At 50.3% G+C, this 18,278-nt stretch overlaps 2 protein-coding genes across 5 annotated transcripts; both read left to right on the plus strand.

Annotated features, from left to right (window-relative positions):
- The first annotated feature begins 57 nt into the window (after positions 1-57).
- LOC6601117 (spectrin alpha chain) lies at positions 58-18,076 on the plus strand. Of its 4 annotated transcripts, XM_026993894.1 has the most exons (9): positions 58-122; positions 6,596-6,693; positions 6,782-10,838; positions 11,298-11,414; positions 13,061-14,984; positions 15,055-15,658; positions 15,898-15,927; positions 17,060-17,660; positions 17,728-18,076. In XM_026993894.1, the coding sequence occupies exons 3-9, from the start codon at positions 6,849-6,851 to the stop codon at positions 17,854-17,856; spliced, it is 7,395 nt and encodes a 2,464-aa protein (XP_026849695.1). In that variant the 5' UTR covers positions 58-122; positions 6,596-6,693; positions 6,782-6,848; the 3' UTR covers positions 17,857-18,076. The 4 variants fall into 4 exon arrangements, with proteins under 4 accessions (XP_026849695.1, XP_026849697.1, XP_026849698.1 ...); XM_026993896.1 differs by lacking the exon at positions 15,898-15,927; XM_026993897.1 differs by lacking the exon at positions 11,298-11,414.
- On the plus strand, positions 1,748-5,662 carry LOC6601113 (protein disks lost). The gene has a single exon (XM_026993898.1). It carries the CDS (start codon positions 1,880-1,882, stop codon positions 5,582-5,584), a length of 3,705 nt encoding a protein of 1,234 aa, XP_026849699.1. The 5' UTR covers positions 1,748-1,879; the 3' UTR covers positions 5,585-5,662.
- Positions 18,077-18,278: the final 202 nt, after the last annotated feature.

Below are 18,278 nucleotides of genomic sequence, written 5' to 3' on the forward strand. Positions count from 1 at the left end.
TTAACATTTTTACCGTGCGGTTCGCGTGAAATTCAGGCGCTGCGAAAAACTACAAAAAACCATTTAAAATCAGTAATTGTATTAATGAAACAACTGTGAAACATTACATTAGATATCAAAGTGTAAGTTTTCATTAATTTTATAATGGTAGCACATGAATTTATAGCTATAAGTTGCAATTTCAACTTTTTTAGTGAGCAAAGTGAAAATTTTTCGGGTCAACGCCACACCCTCTCATAGAGACAGTCTAAATCCAATTAAACATGGGGAAAATTTGAGCGAAAAGTGCTAAAAATTATTAAATAGATCAATGGGACAATACCGGGAGCTCAATTATCCTGAAATCGTTCATATTTTGTACAAACTCCGTATTCCAATTGAAGTTGAAAAAAAGTATCTATGCATGTAGTAGCTTCATTTTTGTTTGTGTGTGTGCATGCGTTCAGGAGTTTTGTGTTTGTGTGCGTGTGTGTACGTCATCGGCTGGTGGTGCGGCAACTTCAGCCGGGAGAAAGCGTGAGAGAGAGAGCCTGTCATGGGATTGTTTTTGTGTATGTGAGAGCGTCCGAGTACGAAGAGTAATGTTTTGCCATACATTTGCCAAAAACCTGTTTTAATGACAATGTCCTTGACTTTGCTTGAAGGCTAATTCGTGTAGGATATTTCAGCCCCTTTGCGAGTGTGTGTTTGGCTATAGTACAACACAGCCTATGCGTTCTTTTGACTTCTATATTTCATGCTTGGCAATCATTGCTCATAATTCCAAACTGCGAGGGTTACGTCATCCACAGCTATTTTCTGATAGACACTTCAATTAATGTACACACACAGGCATGGGTTTGTAGGCATACATATGTGTGTTTTTTCTTGCTCTCTTTTCAAGGGGGTTCGTTCTCTCGCACTTGCTGTTTTTTGTTGTTATTTGTATTTTGTACCGCGATAAACAGTTAAATTGCCTTCAATGATATTTGTGTGTGTGTGAAGTGTTTGGTCATACTTTTGTATGGCTGCTTTTAGGAGAGAGACAAAAAATGCCCGAGCCTAGCCTAGGGTATTTTTTTTTGTATTTCTCTTCTGTTGTTTCCTGCCCTGCTCTCCGGCGTCGACCCACCCTCTTGATGTGTGACTGTTTTGTCCACGGGGAAATGATGTCACTGGTTTTAATTAATTAAGGCAGATTGTTGCTGTTTTGACCTCTTCTCGTCCATTCATATTCTGGAAATGTTAAGTAATCCAGCAGTAATCAATTCCTTGAAATATCTTATATATGTATGCTTATCACAATTTAACAAAAGGGGAATTTGTGTACAGTAAGAGGGTCGTTGCATGAGGAAACATTTTAAAGCTAAATTTAAATTTGGTTTGATGTTGTGCATTGTCTGTGTGTCTATATGTTCTCTATTATTTACTTTACTGGAAATTACATTTTCTATACCCTATTTATCTCTTTACAATGTATCCTAACCTTACATACCCTATTATATAGTATCAATGAAATATGTTGCCATATTTTGATACCTCGTAGTTTCTTTCGTGACTTAGTTCCTTAGCTCCTCCTCCTCTTCCTCGTCCTTCTGCGCGTCCTACTGTGTCTGAGGGAAGTGATTTAAAAAGCTATCAAAATCCTCAAGGAAACAAAATCCTTCAGCCTTTCCAAAAAAAATAAACAAAAAAAATATCCAAAAATAGAAACGAAAACCAAACAAAAGCCGAGAGTGTACAAGAAAACATTTCTCTTCTCCCCTCTTCCGTTGCAGGAAAAGAGAGAGAGAGAGAGAGAAATATTTAGAGCTGATAAAAATAGCTCGAGCCTGCCTCCGTAATAAGGAGGCTATGTCCCTAACGTCACTGTAAACGACAGAAAATACAAGGAATAAAAATGAACAGATTGGAAGAGAATCAGCTCCAGCGTTTGCTGACGAATCTGGAAAACGTTCCCCGTGTACAGTTGCCTTTCAAGTTCGTGTCGCTCTTCAAAAAAGGAAAGACCTGCAGCTTGGAAGACTTTGCCGTGTACTTTCTGGCTGCCGTGCGCCAACATACAGAGCAGCATTTCCGCGGCAGCGAGACCGAGACGACTCCCAAGTGTCTAACACCTGTACGACAGCCCAAGCCACTGCTGCCGTCTGAGGACTTGTTCAACGTATCTCCCCACAACCAGAGTGCAGCCGGTGCCACATCCTCGATGTCTACTCCGGTCCGGCCGCAGTCGCAAGGCCGAAGGTCCGCTGGAGGTGCTCCAGGCAGCCGTCAGTTCTGCAGCACTCCCCAAAGCGCAAATCGCAGCGGAGGAGGAGGCGCATCTGGTGACCGTGGTCACAGCTTTTGTCTAGGCGACTTTCTGGTTACTACACCGACCCAAGGTCACCAGCGATCCACCAAGAAGAAGACTACTCCCCAGCAGCAGCAACAACAGCAGTCAGCCCAGGGAGTGGCCCAGGCCAAACCCAGACGTCGGGTTCTCCCGATGACCATCAGCAAGAACGTGTCGGCCAGCTCTTCGTTTGGTGACACCAGCTCCTTTAGCAACGACAACAATCTGTGGCGCCTCTCGCAGAGCAGCGAACTGTTCGATCGCAGCCAGGGCGCTGCCCTGGATATGGAGGCGCGCAAATCCCTACTCCTCCACAAGCAGGAGATCAAAAGTGAGGCCCCCGTCAGTGTGGTCCCAGAGAGGGGACAAGAAGATGAGGTCTCCAGTATGCAGGAGCCCGTCCCCGTCAAACTGGAAGATGTGAAAAGTCCCGGCCAGCTGCAGGTTCTCTCGGCCATCTATGGCCAGCTAATGGATCTCAATATGGTGCCGAATGTGCTGGGGGAGCTGAGCTTTGTGATGCAGCTGCTCAACGTCCACGACTCGGATGTGACTCCGAGTCAAGCGGTGAAGGAGCTGGATCTGGGGACTCCCCTGCAGCGTCTGGGTCTCTACAAGAATTGCATTTACTTTGCCCTCCAACTGTTGGAGCATCAGCAGTATCTTCTTCTCCAGCTGGACAGGAAATCGCTCGGCATTCTCCTGCAACACGAGCGCCTGGGCCTGCTGCCTCAGCCCCTGGTGCAGCAGTTGGAGGAGTCGTGCCACCGTAAGCAGGAACTGGCCAAAAAGGAGACCTCCAGCGCCTCCTCCTCCCTGACTTTGGCCTCGCCTGGGAGCCAGCAGAACGTCTACTACCACGAGGAGAAGGACTCGCGCGATAACTTTCCAAACCAGAATGAGTTCGGGGCCTTCAAGTCGCAGCGGGATCTCTTCTACAAGGCCTTCAAGCTGTGGGAGGCCACCCACCTCAATCGGGGGTTCTGCTTCAATCGAGAACTCAAGCCGCATGTGCGGGCCATCTTTACGATTTCGGAGCATGCCGTGAACATGGCCCACTTTGCCAAGCTGTTTGTCAGCCAGCTCCTCATCTCTGGCAGCGAGACAACCGAATCTCCGGAAGAGCTGGGTCTCAAGCTGGACCAGCTGCGACTGAACCGCCTGGCCCAGCGATTGGTGACCTCCAGCTCCAGCGTCGAGGATCAGTTCCCCCGCTCGCAGGCTTTCTTCCGCGACTTTATCAGCGACTGCGCCTCTATAGCCTTTCTAGTGCAGCTGAAGCTCGCCCTATATGTCCAATTGGTGCGTCAAAATGATTCCACATTCGAGCTGAAGCAGCTGGCCGAGGATGTGGTGGAGGAGGAACGCCCCTCGCAGCAGGGCGGGCCCTTCATTGTGCGTGCCCAGACCATGGCCAATATGCTGATTCTGGCAAAGTTCCTCGGATATGTGACGGCCCTACCCTACAATCGTTGTTCCGGCCAGCCACAATCGCAGGTCTGCCAGCAGCAGCTTCAGCTGCGCAGCCACTTCCAGCCGGACTTTAATCTTCGCGAGCTCCTCGAACGATCGATGGTGAATGGCAAGCTGCTGATCACCCTGCCCTGGCTGGTGCAGTATCTGGTGATGCTGGACCTCATCGCGCTCCAGTTGCCCAACACTCTGGCCACTCTGGAGCTCCTCTATGCCCTGTACGCCGCCATGCCTGCAGAAAAACTGCAGCCCGGTGCCGTGTTCGTTGCCAGGAGCTGCCTGGGCTGGCTATTGGAGGCACAGCCGCATCTGGTCAGCGGATACTACAGCTACAGGGCCCTGGAAACGGGTGGAAATGCAGCCGTGGTGGAGAGCTGCCTGAGCTCGTTTCGTTCATTGGAGACATCCCATGTGCCGCAGATGGAGGAGCTTCTGCCGGTGGCCTGCCCCTATCTCCATGAATTCCGAGTGAGCATCACGCCCTCCCGGCAATCCCAAAGCACTGGACGAAGCGGCCGATTCCGGTACATCACCACGCGGCTGGAGCAGCTTAATCAGAGTGGTGCCACAACCTCTGCAACGGGCCAATCGGTGGTGGCTTCCGTGGAGCTCAGTCCGGCGGAGCAGCAGCAGCGGAAACTTGGCGATGCCTTCCTCCACTCGCAGAACGCCTCGACCAGACGCCTCATAGAGTTTGTGACTGAGCGCAGCTTCAAATGCGTGGTGAAGGATGCCCAGCAGCAGATTCTGCTGCCGTCCAAGGCGGCGGCCGATGGCCGTGTCAACGAGATCAATTCCACGCAGTATCAGGATGTGTTTGGCGACATCCAGCAGATCTACCAAGAGGCCAAATCGCAGGCCTGCCAGCGATGGGCGGACCAAGTGCCACGGATGCTAACGGAGCGCATTGAGCAGTCCCTGGGGGCCCTGCTACCCGACAGCACCAACGAGGTGCTGCGAGCCACGTACACCCAACTGATCCGGGGACAGGCGCAGACTCAGCTGCAGCATTGGCTGCAGGCGAACGTGATGCAGTCCAGCTTCTACCAAGGGGATCTTCAGGAGCTGGCCGCCAAGGTGTGCCGCGCCAACAAAAACAAACTGGAGACCACTGGCGGCGGCAGCTCCAGCGAGATGCATTTGACCCTGGACGTGGGCTTCAGTCTCTCCGACATGCTCTTCCAGCTGCAGCAGTGGCTTCATTGCGTCAGCCTGCGTCCGGAGAGCGTGGGTAGTGCGCCAGAGCTGTGGGCGCTGCTCCAGCAGATCCAACACGCCGTTCTGCTGACCCAGCTGCCCACCGTCTTCTATCATTTGATTGGCTCCGGCCTGGTGCGACTTGTCCAGCTGCTGATCATCCGCCAGCCGCAGCTCCTGACACCACAGATCCTCACTGCCAGCTGCACAGTATGGCGGACACCTCAGCTCTCGGCCAGTGAGCCAGCTTTACCGGGAATCTTTGATGGTTTGCTCAGTGTGAGCTTTATCCAGGAGCTGGGAAACCATCTGGAGTGCTTCCGCCTGCTGGAGAAGCTCCTCCTCACCATGCTGGAAGCAGGCGTATTGAATGCTGATCAGTTTAACGAGCTCTTCATGCCGCTCTTTAAGGAGAACTGGTCACCGCCCGTCTGGAGTGCCCTTTCCCAAATGCTGCAGCAACTGTCGCAGGGGAATCGTTTTGGCGGAGGTGATAGCAATGATAGCAAGGAAGACATCAATAGCCCCGAGGACGACGCTAAATCGCATCTGTTCATGGAGATGCTGGCCGACTTGTCACGTGATTTGGATAGTTTCTAAAACCCCTAACAAAAATACAGCCCTATGTCATGTAACGTACTCTTTGGCTCCCTAAATAAAAGGGACACTAGCAAATAACTCGGAGGGGAAAAGCGGGATTGTCTTTATTGGGTTGGACATGTTGTCGATAAGATAACAATTGGCTGTGAACGAGTGCGTCACTGTCACCTCTTTTAGTTTTAGTTTATTCTTGAACGGCAAGCGGAGCGGGGCCGCATTCTGAAACGATTCGATCATCGACCTGAGCAGTTGGCAACGCGATAAGCGATAAGCGGCGATTGCAACTCTATTCTGTGCCATTTGTATTTGTATTTGCGAGTAAAGCGAATGTAATCATACATATATTCATTATTTTGCATAGCTAACGATTATACAATCGCTGCAGTCGTAGATGTACCGGTTCGATCATATTTAAATTGTTCGTTTAGAGTCATGAGCGCGATAAGCGGCGATTGCAACTATATTCTGTGACGATAAGCCAGGGTTGGGATGCAGACAAGAGTTAAATATTTACAATATATCTTCTTTTTATTTTTGTATGTGTGTGCAAGTTAGAATACAAATTTAACTATTCTTGGCCTGTTTAAACTGGAGCAGAGACAATATATTGTTCATATGGTTCATATCCAGCGAGGTTTTCGGAATCGTCGAAATCCGCGCCCTCTCGTTCGCACGAAGTCGAGAAAGCTCACAGATCTAAAAATAGAATGAGCTTGCATGTGTGTGTGTGTACTTGTGCAAGACTTGGGCCGGAGACACTGCTGGATACCGTTTTCATGGCGTGCGACAGAACACCCACAAAACTCTACAAGGAAGTCTCCTTCCTCCATTTTCCGGTCGTTTTCCCATAACTTTTTTGACTAACAAAATCGAAATTCAAACCCAAATCAGCCATTCTCGGTATCGGTAGTCTAAAAAGTCTATTAATATGATGCATTATTTTGATGAAAAAATGAAAATGAAAACATAATAATTACATATGTATGTATGTATTCCACACTTATTTTACAGTTGTGCACGGTCAAACATTTGATGAAGAAGCAGCAGCAGGTACCAGCAGCAGTATTAATTTAAACCCAGTTGGCAGCGCCTAGAGCCTGGATCTTACGGTAAATTGGAACAACAATAGCGAATGTAAACAAAACGAAAGGAAATGGAAATTGATTGATAGAAAATTTGTGTGTTTGTATTTTGCAGCTCTTTACGAAGCCACGAGACGAACGAATATTTTCAAGAATAGAAGACAAGCAAACGAAATAACGATATGGAGAATTTTACACCGAAGGAGGTGAAAATCCTCGAGACCGTCGAGGACATCCAGGAGCGTCGTGAGCAGGTTCTCTCGCGCTACAACGAGTTCAAGATCGAGACCCGTCAGAAGCGCGAGAAGCTCGAGGATTCGCGGCGCTTTCAGTACTTTAAGCGCGATGCCGACGAGCTGGAGTCCTGGATCCATGAGAAGCTGCAAGCGGCCAGCGAGGAGAGCTATCGCGATCCCACCAATCTGCAGGCCAAGATCCAGAAGCATCAGGCGTTCGAGGCCGAGGTCTCGGCGCATAGCAATGCCATCGTGTCGCTGGACAACACCGGCCAGGAGATGATCAATCAGCAGCACTTTGCCTCCGAGACTATTCAGCGGCGACTGGATGAGCTCCATCAGCTGTGGGAGCTGCTGCTCAGCCGCCTGGCTGAGAAGGGTCTGAAGCTGCAGCAGGCGCTGGTTCTAGTGCAGTTCCTGCGCCAGTGCGAGGAGGTCATGTTCTGGATCAAAGACAAGGAGACCTTTGTTACGGCCGATGAGTTCGGCCAGGATCTGGAGCACGTGGAGGTCTTGCAGCGTAAGTTCGACGAATTCCAGAAGGACATGGCCTCGCAGGAGTACCGTGTAACCGAAGTGAACCAGCTGGCCGACAAACTCATCCAGGATGGCCACCCCGAGCGCGACACCATCACCAAGCGCAAGGAGGAGCTCAACGAGGCCTGGCAGCGGCTCAAGCAGCTGGCCATCGTGCGCCAGGAGAAGCTCTTCGGTGCCCACGAGATCCAGCGCTTCAACCGAGATGCCGATGAGACTGTCGCCTGGATCGCTGAGAAGGATGTGGTCCTCTCCTCCGACGACTATGGCCGCGACTTGGCCAGCGTTCAGGCCCTGCAGCGCAAGCACGAGGGCGTAGAGCGCGATCTGGCTGCCCTCGAGGACAAGGTGTCAACACTGGGCGCTGAGGCCCAGCGTCTGTGCTCCATCCATGCGGATCACAGCGATCAGATCCGCGACAAGCAATCGGAGATCGCCAACTACTGGCAGAGTCTGACTGCCAAGGCCCGCGAACGCAAGCAGAAGCTAGACGAGTCCTACTATCTGCATCGCTTCCTCGCCGATTTCCGCGACCTGGTGTCGTGGATCAACGGCATGAAGGCCATTATCTCGGCCGATGAACTGGCCAAGGATGTGGCTGGGGCCGAGGCCCTGCTGGAGCGTCACCAAGAGCACAAGGGCGAAATCGATGCCCGCGAGGACAGCTTCAAGCTAACCACCGAGTCCGGCCAAAAGCTGCTGGAGCGCGAGCACTACGCCGCCGCCGAGATCCAAGAGAAGCTGGGCGCACTGGAGAACGACAAGAGCTCGCTGCTGTCCCTGTGGGAGGATCGCCGCATCCTGTACGAGCAGTGCATGGATCTGCAGCTCTTCTACCGCGACACCGAGCAGGCAGACACCTGGATGGCCAAGCAGGAGGCATTCCTGGCCAATGAGGATCTGGGCGACTCGCTCGACTCGGTGGAGGCTCTGATCAAGAAGCATGAGGACTTTGAAAAGAGTCTGGCCGCCCAAGAGGAAAAGATCAAGGCCCTGGACATTTTCGCCACCAAGCTGATCGATGGCCAGCACTATGCTGCCGACGATGTGGCCCAGCGTCGCCAGATGCTGTTGGCCCGCCGTGCCGCCCTCCAGGAAAAGTCGGCAAAGAGGCGCCAGCTGCTGGAGGACTCGAACAGATACCAGCAATTCGAGCGGGACTGCGACGAGACCAAGGGCTGGATCAGCGAGAAGCTGAAGTTTGCCACAGACGACAGCTACCTGGACCCCACCAATCTGAACGGAAAGATGCAGAAGCATCAGAATTTCGAGCACGAGCTGAACGCCAACAAGTCGCGCATCGAGGACATCACCAATGTGGGCACGGAACTGATCGAGAAGCAGCACTATGCCGCCGATCAGATCAACACGCGCATGCAGGAGATTGTGGTGCTCTGGGAGACGCTCGTTCAGGCCTCCGACAAGAAGGGATGCAAGTTGAACGAGGCCTGCCAGCAGCAGCAGTTCAATCGAACCATCGAGGACATTGAGCTCTGGCTGAGCGAGATCGAGGGCCAGCTGCTGTCGGAGGATCACGGCAAGGACCTAACCTCTGTGCAGAATCTCCAGAAGAAGCACGCCCTCCTCGAGGCCGATGTCATGGCTCATCAGGATCGCATAGAAAGCATCAAGGTGGCTGCCAATAAGTTTATCGAATCCGGGCACTTTGATGCAGACAATATCCGCAACAAGGAGGGCAACCTGTCGGCCCGCTATGCTGCCCTCGCCGCGCCCATGAGCGAGCGCAAGCAGCATTTGTCGGACTCGCTGCACGTGCAGCAGCTGTTCCGTGACCTGGAGGACGAGGCGGCCTGGATAAGGGAGAAGGAGCCCATCGCCGCCTCAACCAATCGGGGACGCGATCTGATTGGAGTGCAGAACCTGATCAAGAAGCATCAGGCCGTGCTCGCGGAGATTAACAACCACGAGGCCAGGCTGCTGAATGTTATCAGTTCGGGCGATAATATGCTGAAAGACCAGCCGTTCGCAAGCGACGACATCCGGCAGCGATTGGAGGCCCTGCAGGAGCAGTGGAACAACCTCAAGGAGAGGTCCAATCAGCGCAAGCAGGATCTCGATGACTCGCTGCAGGCCCATCAATACTTTGCGGATGCCAACGAGGCCGAGTCGTGGATGCGCGAGAAGGAGCCGATCGCCACCGGCAGCGATTACGGCAAGGATGAGGACTCTTCGGAGGCGCTGCTGAAGAAACACGAGGCGCTTGTCTCCGATCTGGAGGCCTTCGGCAACACCATCCAGGCCCTGCAGGAGCAGGCCAAGAACTGTCGCCAGCAGGAGACACCCGTGGTGGATATCACTGGCAAAGAGTGCGTCGTGGCCCTCTACGACTACACGGAGAAGTCACCCCGCGAGGTGTCCATGAAGAAGGGCGATGTCCTCACTCTCCTGAACTCAAACAACAAGGACTGGTGGAAGGTGGAGGTCAACGATCGACAGGGCTTCGTCCCAGCTGCCTACATCAAGAAGATCGAGGCCGGGCTCAGTGCCTCGCAGCAGAACCTTGTGGACAATCATTCGATTGCCAAGCGCCAGAACCAGATCAACTCGCAGTACGACAATCTGCTGGCCCTGGCTCGCGAGCGCCAGAACAAGCTGAACGAGACGGTGAAGGCGTACGTGCTGGTGCGCGAGGCTGCCGATCTGGCGCAGTGGATCCGCGACAAGGAGAACCATGCCCAGATCGCAGATGTGGTCGGTGAGGATCTGGAGGAGGTGGAGGTGCTACAGAAGAAGTTCGACGACTTCAATGACGACCTGAAGGCCAACGAAGTGCGTCTGGCCAACATGAACGAAATCGCCGTCCAATTGACGTCGCTAGGACAGACGGAGGCCGCCCTCAAGATCCAGACCCAGATGCAGGATCTAAACGAGAAGTGGAACAACCTGCAGACGCTCACCACCGAAAAGGCCAGCCAGCTGGGCTCCGCCCACGAGGTGCAGCGCTTCCATCGCGACATTGACGAGACCAAGGACTGGATCGCCGAGAAGGCCAATGCCCTGAACAATGACGATCTGGGCAAGGATCTGCGTAGCGTGCAGACACTCCAGCGCAAGCACGAGGGCGTTGAGCGTGATCTCGCCGCACTGCGCGACAAGATCCGTCAGCTGGACGAGACGGCCAACCGTTTGATGCAATCTCATCCGGACACCGCCGAACAGACGTATGCCAAGCAGAAGGAGATCAACGAGATGTGGGACCAGATCATCACCAAGTCCACCGCCCGCAAGGAGAAGCTGCTCGACTCGTACGACCTGCAGCGCTTCCTCAGCGACTATCGCGATCTGCTCGCCTGGATCAACTCGATGATGAGCCTGGTCACCTCCGATGAGCTGGCCAATGATGTCACCGGCGCTGAGGCGCTCATTGAACGTCATCAGGTAAGAGATGGAATCCAGTGGACCCCAGAGACCTTTGCAGTGTAGATGTAGCAGAGTATCTTTAAGGATTATCTGCAAGGTATCTGCAAGGGTATTCAGAGCTTCGGTCATGCCGAAGGTGTTGTTTTCTTCCAGTTGAAACTGTGGCCAGATCTATTGATGGAGCATTTTATTAACTCTTGTATCCCTCTCTATTGATTCTTTCGTTTTGGTTTTTCGGTTCGTTTCCACGTCATAAACCAATCGCAAACTCGATTTATCGACGACCTACAAAACAATCAATCAATCAATCAACAATCAAACTACAACAATGGTTCATGGTTCCATGGTTCATGACAAACAACATCCAAACAAACAAACAAACTCCCATCATGGTTATGTTTCTGCATTACAAACATCACAACCCAAACAAAATCCGAATCGGTATCCTGTATCCTGGATCCTGGATCCTGGATCTAGGCACAACGTGCTGAGATTGAGTTCACTCTGGGCAGCTCCGTCCCTGCAGTTACAGGCACAGCCACAGCCACTGGGGCTTCGACCGCAAGCATCGCATCACCCGCATCTGGCGACGAGGTAGATCCTTCGGCTAACCCATTATCATCAGCAGTGATTCCGTTGTATCTTTGTGTGTTTTTTCTCTCTCTCTGTGTTCTGTTCATCTGTGTGCCATGCCATCCATTTCATTTTGTTGCTCTTCGAATCATCCGAATATTCCGAATATTTGTTGGATGGATTTCTTATTTCCAGATAAATTTATTGTTCTTGGAAAGTTTTATGAAACCCACCCAAAAAAGAACAGCATGCAACCAAAGACATTTAAATAATAAGATGCCGAACACCAGAACTTCATCCTGTATATACATACATATGTATATGTATATGATTTATACAATATATTTTATGGGACAGCCAACGCAGAACGCAGACCACGATCTCTCTCTTGGGAAACTATTTGATTCGAGTTTTGGGAATATTGTATCCGTTTCCATTTTTCCTGTACTGTTTTTTATTCCATTCGCTACATCTGTCACTCTCTCTCTGAGCGACTCTCTCTTTCACTTCTCACAGCAATAGCAGCGGTGTGGCTATTCCGCTCTATTTCGCTACAGGGCGCACACTGCACTATTAAGAGTGAGATGGGGAGAGAGAGAGAGAGATAGAAAGAATGAGTAAGCGAGTGGAGAGCGTAGCATAGCCACTGAAATTTCATTTCTTCCTTTTGGATATAAAAATGATCCAATTTGGCAAACTGGTTTTGATGCAGAATCGAGGTCGGAAACGCTTTCTTCTGGCTGTTACACACACATCCACATATATCCCAAAACTCTTTGAATACCGGGTATACAAATTCTGAGCCGGACGCTCTTTGGTTCCTGAGATACTTTTTGAATGCACGAGTATGTGTGCACTAGAGCTTAAGAACTAAAAAACCTCGATAAATCATTACTCGAGGAGTCGATCGTTTTGAAACTAGGACTTCATAGATGAATTTTCGATTATATTATTATTTTATTGTCTTTTGGTGAAACTTTTTATGAATAATCGAGTGTACAAATATCGAAATTCAAGCATATTCCTTGGCTTTTGCTTAACCATACACACACACATAGTCATACACAGATACACAGACTGACAGACACTATTATTTGTTGGTTGAATAACCCCAAGAATTGTATTGTTATATCATCTAATACTGGGATAATCCATCCACATCAGCATCCATACTCTGATATCACTCTCACTCCGACACACACACACTCAGTTCACAGGCAAAAAGGAAGAGCCGCAAAGAAAAGTGTAATCTGGATACGCCTAAAATATCGGCTATAGCTTCTCAAAATTCTCTACATCGTGTAAAAAGAAACCTCAACCTTATACATTGTACATTTCTGTTCAGCAAATTCGATCTTTCCTGGGGCAGTCATTAAATCGTATCCGCACACATCGATCATCTTCCAATACTGTCAGACACACAGACTCTACTCTGATTTTATCTGATCATCATCTAAATCGAATTCTTTCCTTAACCCTATTTCGTTCCACGTTTGTTTGTTGGTTTTTGACTAATTTGAAGCTTGAAGCTGCAGCAAATAAATAAACCCAGCCCAGGCAGCCAGCCACAGTTGCATATTGTTGTTCTAACCCCCACCAGGCGTTGATATCTTTTTGGGAATTATAGAATTTAGGAACTAATCGTTTGCTATTCGGAATACCCTTAGGAACACCGAACGGAGATCGATGCTCGCGCTGGAACCTTTGGGGCCTTCGAGCAGTTTGGCAACGAGTTGCTGCAGGCCAACCATTACGCCTCGCCGGAGATCAAGGAGCAGATCGAGGATCTGGCCAAGGCCAGGGAGGATCTGGAGAAGGCCTGGACCGAGCGCCGTCTGCAGCTGGAGCAGAACTTGGATCTGCAGCTGTACATGCGAGACTGCGAGCTGGCCGAGTCCTGGATGTCGGCCCGCGAGGCCTTCCTCAATGCGGACGATGATGCCAATGCCGGCGGCAATGTGGAGGCGCTGATCAAGAAGCACGAGGACTTTGACAAGGCAATCAACGGGCACGAGCAGAAGATAGCCGCCCTACAGACGGTGGCCGATCAGTTGATCGCCCAGAACCACTACGCCTCCACTGCGGTGGACGAGAAGCGCAAGCAGGTGCTGGAGCGCTGGCGCCACCTCAAGGAAGGTCTCATCGAGAAGCGCTCCCGCCTGGGCGATGAGCAGACGCTGCAGCAGTTCTCGCGCGATGCCGACGAGATCGAGAACTGGATTGCCGAGAAGCTGCAGCTGGCCACCGAGGAGAGCTACAAGGATCCGGCCAACATCCAGTCGAAACATCAGAAGCATCAGGCCTTCGAGGCAGAGCTGGCGGCCAATGCTGATCGCATACAGAGCGTGCTGGCGATGGGCGGCAATCTGATTGACAAGAAACAGTGCAGCGGCTCGGAGGATGCGGTGCAGAAGCGGCTGACACAGATCGCCGATCAGTGGGAATACCTGACGCACAAGACGACTGAGAAGTCGCTGAAGCTGAAGGAGGCCAACAAGCAGCGCACTTATATCGCTGCTGTCAAGGATTTGGACTTCTGGTTGGGCGAAGTCGAGAGTCTGTTGACCACTGAGGATTCTGGTAAGGATTTGGCCTCTGTCCAAAACCTCATGAAGAAGCATCAGTTGGTCGAGGCGGATATCGTGGCGCACGAAGACCGCATCAAGGACATGAACAACCAGGCCGATTCCTTGGTCGAGAGCGGTCAGTTTGACACTGCTGGCATCCAGGAGAAGCGTCAGAGCATCAATGAGCGATACGAGCGCATTTGCAACTTGGCCGCCCACCGTCAGGCCCGCCTCAACGAGGCTCTCACCCTGCACCAATTCTTCCGCGACATTGCCGACGAGGAGAGCTGGATTAAGGAGAAGAAGCTGCTCGTCGGCTCCGATGACTACGGTCGCGATTTGACCGGTGTCCAGAACCTCAAGAAGAAGCACAAGCGTCTCGAGGCCGAGCTGGCGAGCCACGAGCCAGCTATCCAGGCTGTCCAGGAGGCCGGCGAGAAGTTGATGGACGTCTCCAATTTGGGAGTTCCCGAAATCGAGCAGCGTCTAAAGGCCCTCAATCAGGCCTGGGCCGAGCTCAAGAATCTGGCTGCCACGCGTGGCCAGAAGCTTGATGAGTCGCTGACCTATCAGCAGTTCTTGGCCCAGGTCGAGGAGGAGGAGGCCTGGATCACCGAGAAGCAGCAGCTGCTCTCCGTGGAGGACTACGGTGACTCTATGGCCGCTGTCCAGGGTCTGCTGAAGAAGCACGATGCCTTTGAGACGGACTTCACGGCGCACAAGGACCGCTGCTCGCTGATCTGCGACCAGGGCAGCGAGCTGGTGGAGGCCAAGAACCACCACGGTGACTCCATTGCCCAGCGCTGCCAGCAGCTGCGCAACAAGCTGGAGAACCTCAATGCCCTGGCTGCCCGTCGCAAGGGAGCCCTGCTGGACAACTCCGCCTATCTGCAGTTCATGTGGAAGGCCGATGTGGTTGAGAGCTGGATTGATGACAAGGAGAACTATGTGCGATCCGATGAGTTTGGACGTGATCTGTCCACGGTGCAAACGCTGTTGACCAAACAAGAGACATTTGACGCAGGTAAGTGGGATCTTTAGGTGCTCTCTATTGAGAATTTTGACTTATTTTTGTGTTCGGTTCTTTCGTTTAGGTCTCAATGCCTTCGAACAGGAGGGCATCCACAACATCACGGCACTGAAGGACCAACTCATCAATGCTAGTCACGCCCAATCGCCGGCCATACTGAAGCGTCACGGGGATGTGATCGCCCGCTGGCAGAGTCTGCGCGACGCCTCCGATACGCGCAAGCAGCGGCTGTTGGCCATGCAGGAGCAGTTCCGCCAAATCGAGGAACTCTACTTGACATTTGCCAAGAAAGCTTCGGCCTTCAATTCTTGGTTCGAAAATGCCGAAGAGGATCTCACAGATCCTGTTCGCTGCAATTCGATCGAAGAAATACGCGCGTTGCGCGACGCCCACGCACAATTCCAAGCGTCTCTGTCCTCGGCCGAAGCTGACTTTAAGGCATTGGCAGCACTCGACCAGAAGATCAAGAGCTTTAATGTTGGACCGAATCCATACACTTGGTTCACCATGGAAGCTCTTGAGGAGACCTGGCGTAATCTGCAAAAGATCATAGAGGAACGCGATGGGGAACTTGCCAAGGAGGCCAAGCGCCAGGAGGAGAACGACAAGCTGCGAAAGGAGTTTGCCAAGCATGCCAATCTCTTCCACCAATGGCTGACAGAAACAAGGTGAGTGTGTAATAGTATAATAGAGAAGCCACGACATGCCATATCCCGGCTGTGCGCGATTGTGTGTTGGTTTTTCCATAATCCATGGTATCCCTGCCCTGCCCCTCAATCCACAATCCCTCCCTCCCCACACACACACACGGAATCCATTTCAACGAAAACAAACTCTTGGTGGTCTCAATCTCAATCCATTCGAACCATGAAAAGCGTAACTGAAACGTTCAATTCTATTTTTCTAGATATTATATGCTGGGTTATAACCGTCAAGGGTAATTAAGAAGGCGTCCTCAGTCTTGTTTCTGCGTTTGAAACTATTTTCTTTTGTGAATTTTGATTTGATTATTTGTAATCCTTCGTGTGTGGTTTGTTCGTTCGTTCGTTCGAGAGGCCGGCTGGTCTGTCCAGCAGAAAGGCCTCCCCTAACAGCTGCGCCTCCACTAACCAAGCGCCAAACGCCTCCTCTTTTGGGAAATAACTTTTGCTATTGCGCTTCGTGCCCGAACTCTTTGTAAATATCCTCTATCTAAGATCGAGCAGCGATAGCGACTACAACAACAACAACAGCAGCAGCAGCAGCAGTTTTCAAATTTAACAGCTTAGATTTTTAGTACTATTCGGCCACTCTGTATCATAGTGCATATCAGTATAAATAGATGGTCGCTAACAGGCCGATCTGCTGCCGAGCTGCAGTTGCAGCATTGCGACTATTCATTTCTTTACGGTCACACTTGAAACTTATTCTCAAAACTCTTTTCGAAATTACTTGAAAACTAATTCTTGAGCATGTGACAAAATATAATAAATGCTATGCATAATAAATAATGTTTTAGCGTACAGAAATACATATGTAGAAATTTCAATTATTACGTTCGTTGACTACAACTTTAGTAGATTTTTTTGTTTGTTTCAAAATACAAACTTGGAAATTCCTTTGGCGCTTTTCTTATTTTTAACTCGCTTTATAGCCATTAGACAATTATTGTCCTTATTAGTTGCTGAATTCCATGAACCAAAAAAACAAAAAACAAAAAGAAAACCATTTATATGATTCTAAAACTACACTAACCTCTCTACTCTGCTCGAGTGTTCCGATACTCGTGAAACCCGATGAAATTCCCATAAAAAGAACAAAATTCCGACACCTGTAAATACGAACATGAAGGGACGACAAGTTAGTTGTGAGAGCCCCCACAAACAAAAAACAAGAATTTATTCGCTGCCCGTAACAGACCTCTAACAAGATTTGCTTTTCTTATGCATTATATCATTGTAACGTTCTAATTTCTTTTGAGAACTAAACTCAATCTAAACCCTGACCTTTCGTCGTGCTGTACTAACGAATTCTATTTTATTTTTGCAAACCTCTCAACCCACTCCAATCCAATCCAATTCCATGCACAGAACATCGATGATGGAAGGCTCCGGTTCCCTGGAACAGCAACTGGATGCGCTTCGCGTCAAGGCCACAGAGGTGCGAGCCCGTCGCGTCGATCTGAAGAAGATCGAGGAGCTGGGCGCTCTGCTCGAGGAACATCTGATCTTGGACAATCGCTACACGGAACATTCGACTGTCGGTCTGGCCCAGCAATGGGATCAATTGGATCAGCTGTCGATGCGAATGCAGCATAACTTGGAGCAACAGATCCAGGCACGCAATCACTCTGGTGTCTCCGAGGACTCACTCAAGGAGTTCTCGATGATGTTCAAGCACTTCGACAAGGACAAGAGCGGAAAGCTAAACCACCAGGAGTTCAAGTCATGCCTGCGCGCCCTCGGCTACGATTTGCCTATGGTTGAGGAGGGACAACCCGACCCAGAGTTCGAGGCCATTCTCGATGTGGTCGATCCCAACCGCGACGGCTACGTTTCCCTGCAGGAGTACATTGCGTTTATGATTTCCAAGGAAACCGAGAATGTGCAATCCTATGAAGAAATCGAGAATGCCTTCCGCGCTATCACTGCCGCTGACCGCCCCTACGTCACCAAGGAGGAGCTCTACTGCGTAAGTTTTGTCAGCTGTCCTGTCTTTTGGTCGATTACATTACTCATCTGACTTTGTGCATTTCCAGAACCTCACCAAGGACATGGCGGACTATTGTGTGCAACGGATGAAGCCCTTCTCGGAACCGCGCTCCGGCCAGCCCATCAAGGATGCTCTGGACTATATCGATTTCACGCGAACGCTATTCCAGAACTAGAGGGCTTTCGGTCTTGTTCAGTGGCGCCTGAGAATATGTCTTACAATCTAAAACAAAACAAAACAAAATTATATATTTACACAATTTTTTGTCAATATTTTTAGTCTCTAAGTCGAAACAATTTAAAGCTTATTTTAGAAATTATGCCACAATGAACCTAAAATCAACAGTAATAGCACCCTGCAATACATACATACATATTTATCAAAATGACTATAAACCTGTTTGAAGTTTTTGCATTTTTATTTTTACCAGCCACCTCCCGTACCTCCCGTAAAGTATCTTAAAGTTGGACATTTCTGTTTGAGGATTTACCACCGCCTGAAATAATAGTTACATTCTGTACACTCTGTATTCAAACTAATCTCTGAGCCACGCCTACGATCTAGAAAATAAATACGAGTATTTACAACGTAATTGCA

This window comes from Drosophila persimilis, unplaced genomic scaffold (assembly GCF_003286085.1).
Source record: "Drosophila persimilis strain 14011-0111.01,24,50 unplaced genomic scaffold, DperRS2 tig00000977-arrow-arrow-pilon, whole genome shotgun sequence".
Taxonomy (NCBI): Eukaryota; Metazoa; Arthropoda; class Insecta; order Diptera; family Drosophilidae; genus Drosophila; species Drosophila persimilis.

Coding starts and splice junctions, on each gene's coding strand:
- LOC6601113 (XM_026993898.1), top strand. CDS start 1,880: ATGAACAGATTGGAAGAGAATCAGCTCCAGCGTTTGCTGACGAATCTG.
- LOC6601117 (XM_026993894.1), top strand. CDS start 6,849: ATGGAGAATTTTACACCGAAGGAGGTGAAAATCCTCGAGACCGTCGAG. Junction 11,415..13,060: donor CACCCGCATCTGGCGACGAG/GTAGATCCTTCG, acceptor GAATACCCTTAG/GAACACCGAACGGAGATCGA. Junction 15,928..17,059: donor CTGGGTTATAACCGTCAAGG/GTAATTAAGAAG, acceptor TTCCATGCACAG/AACATCGATGATGGAAGGCT.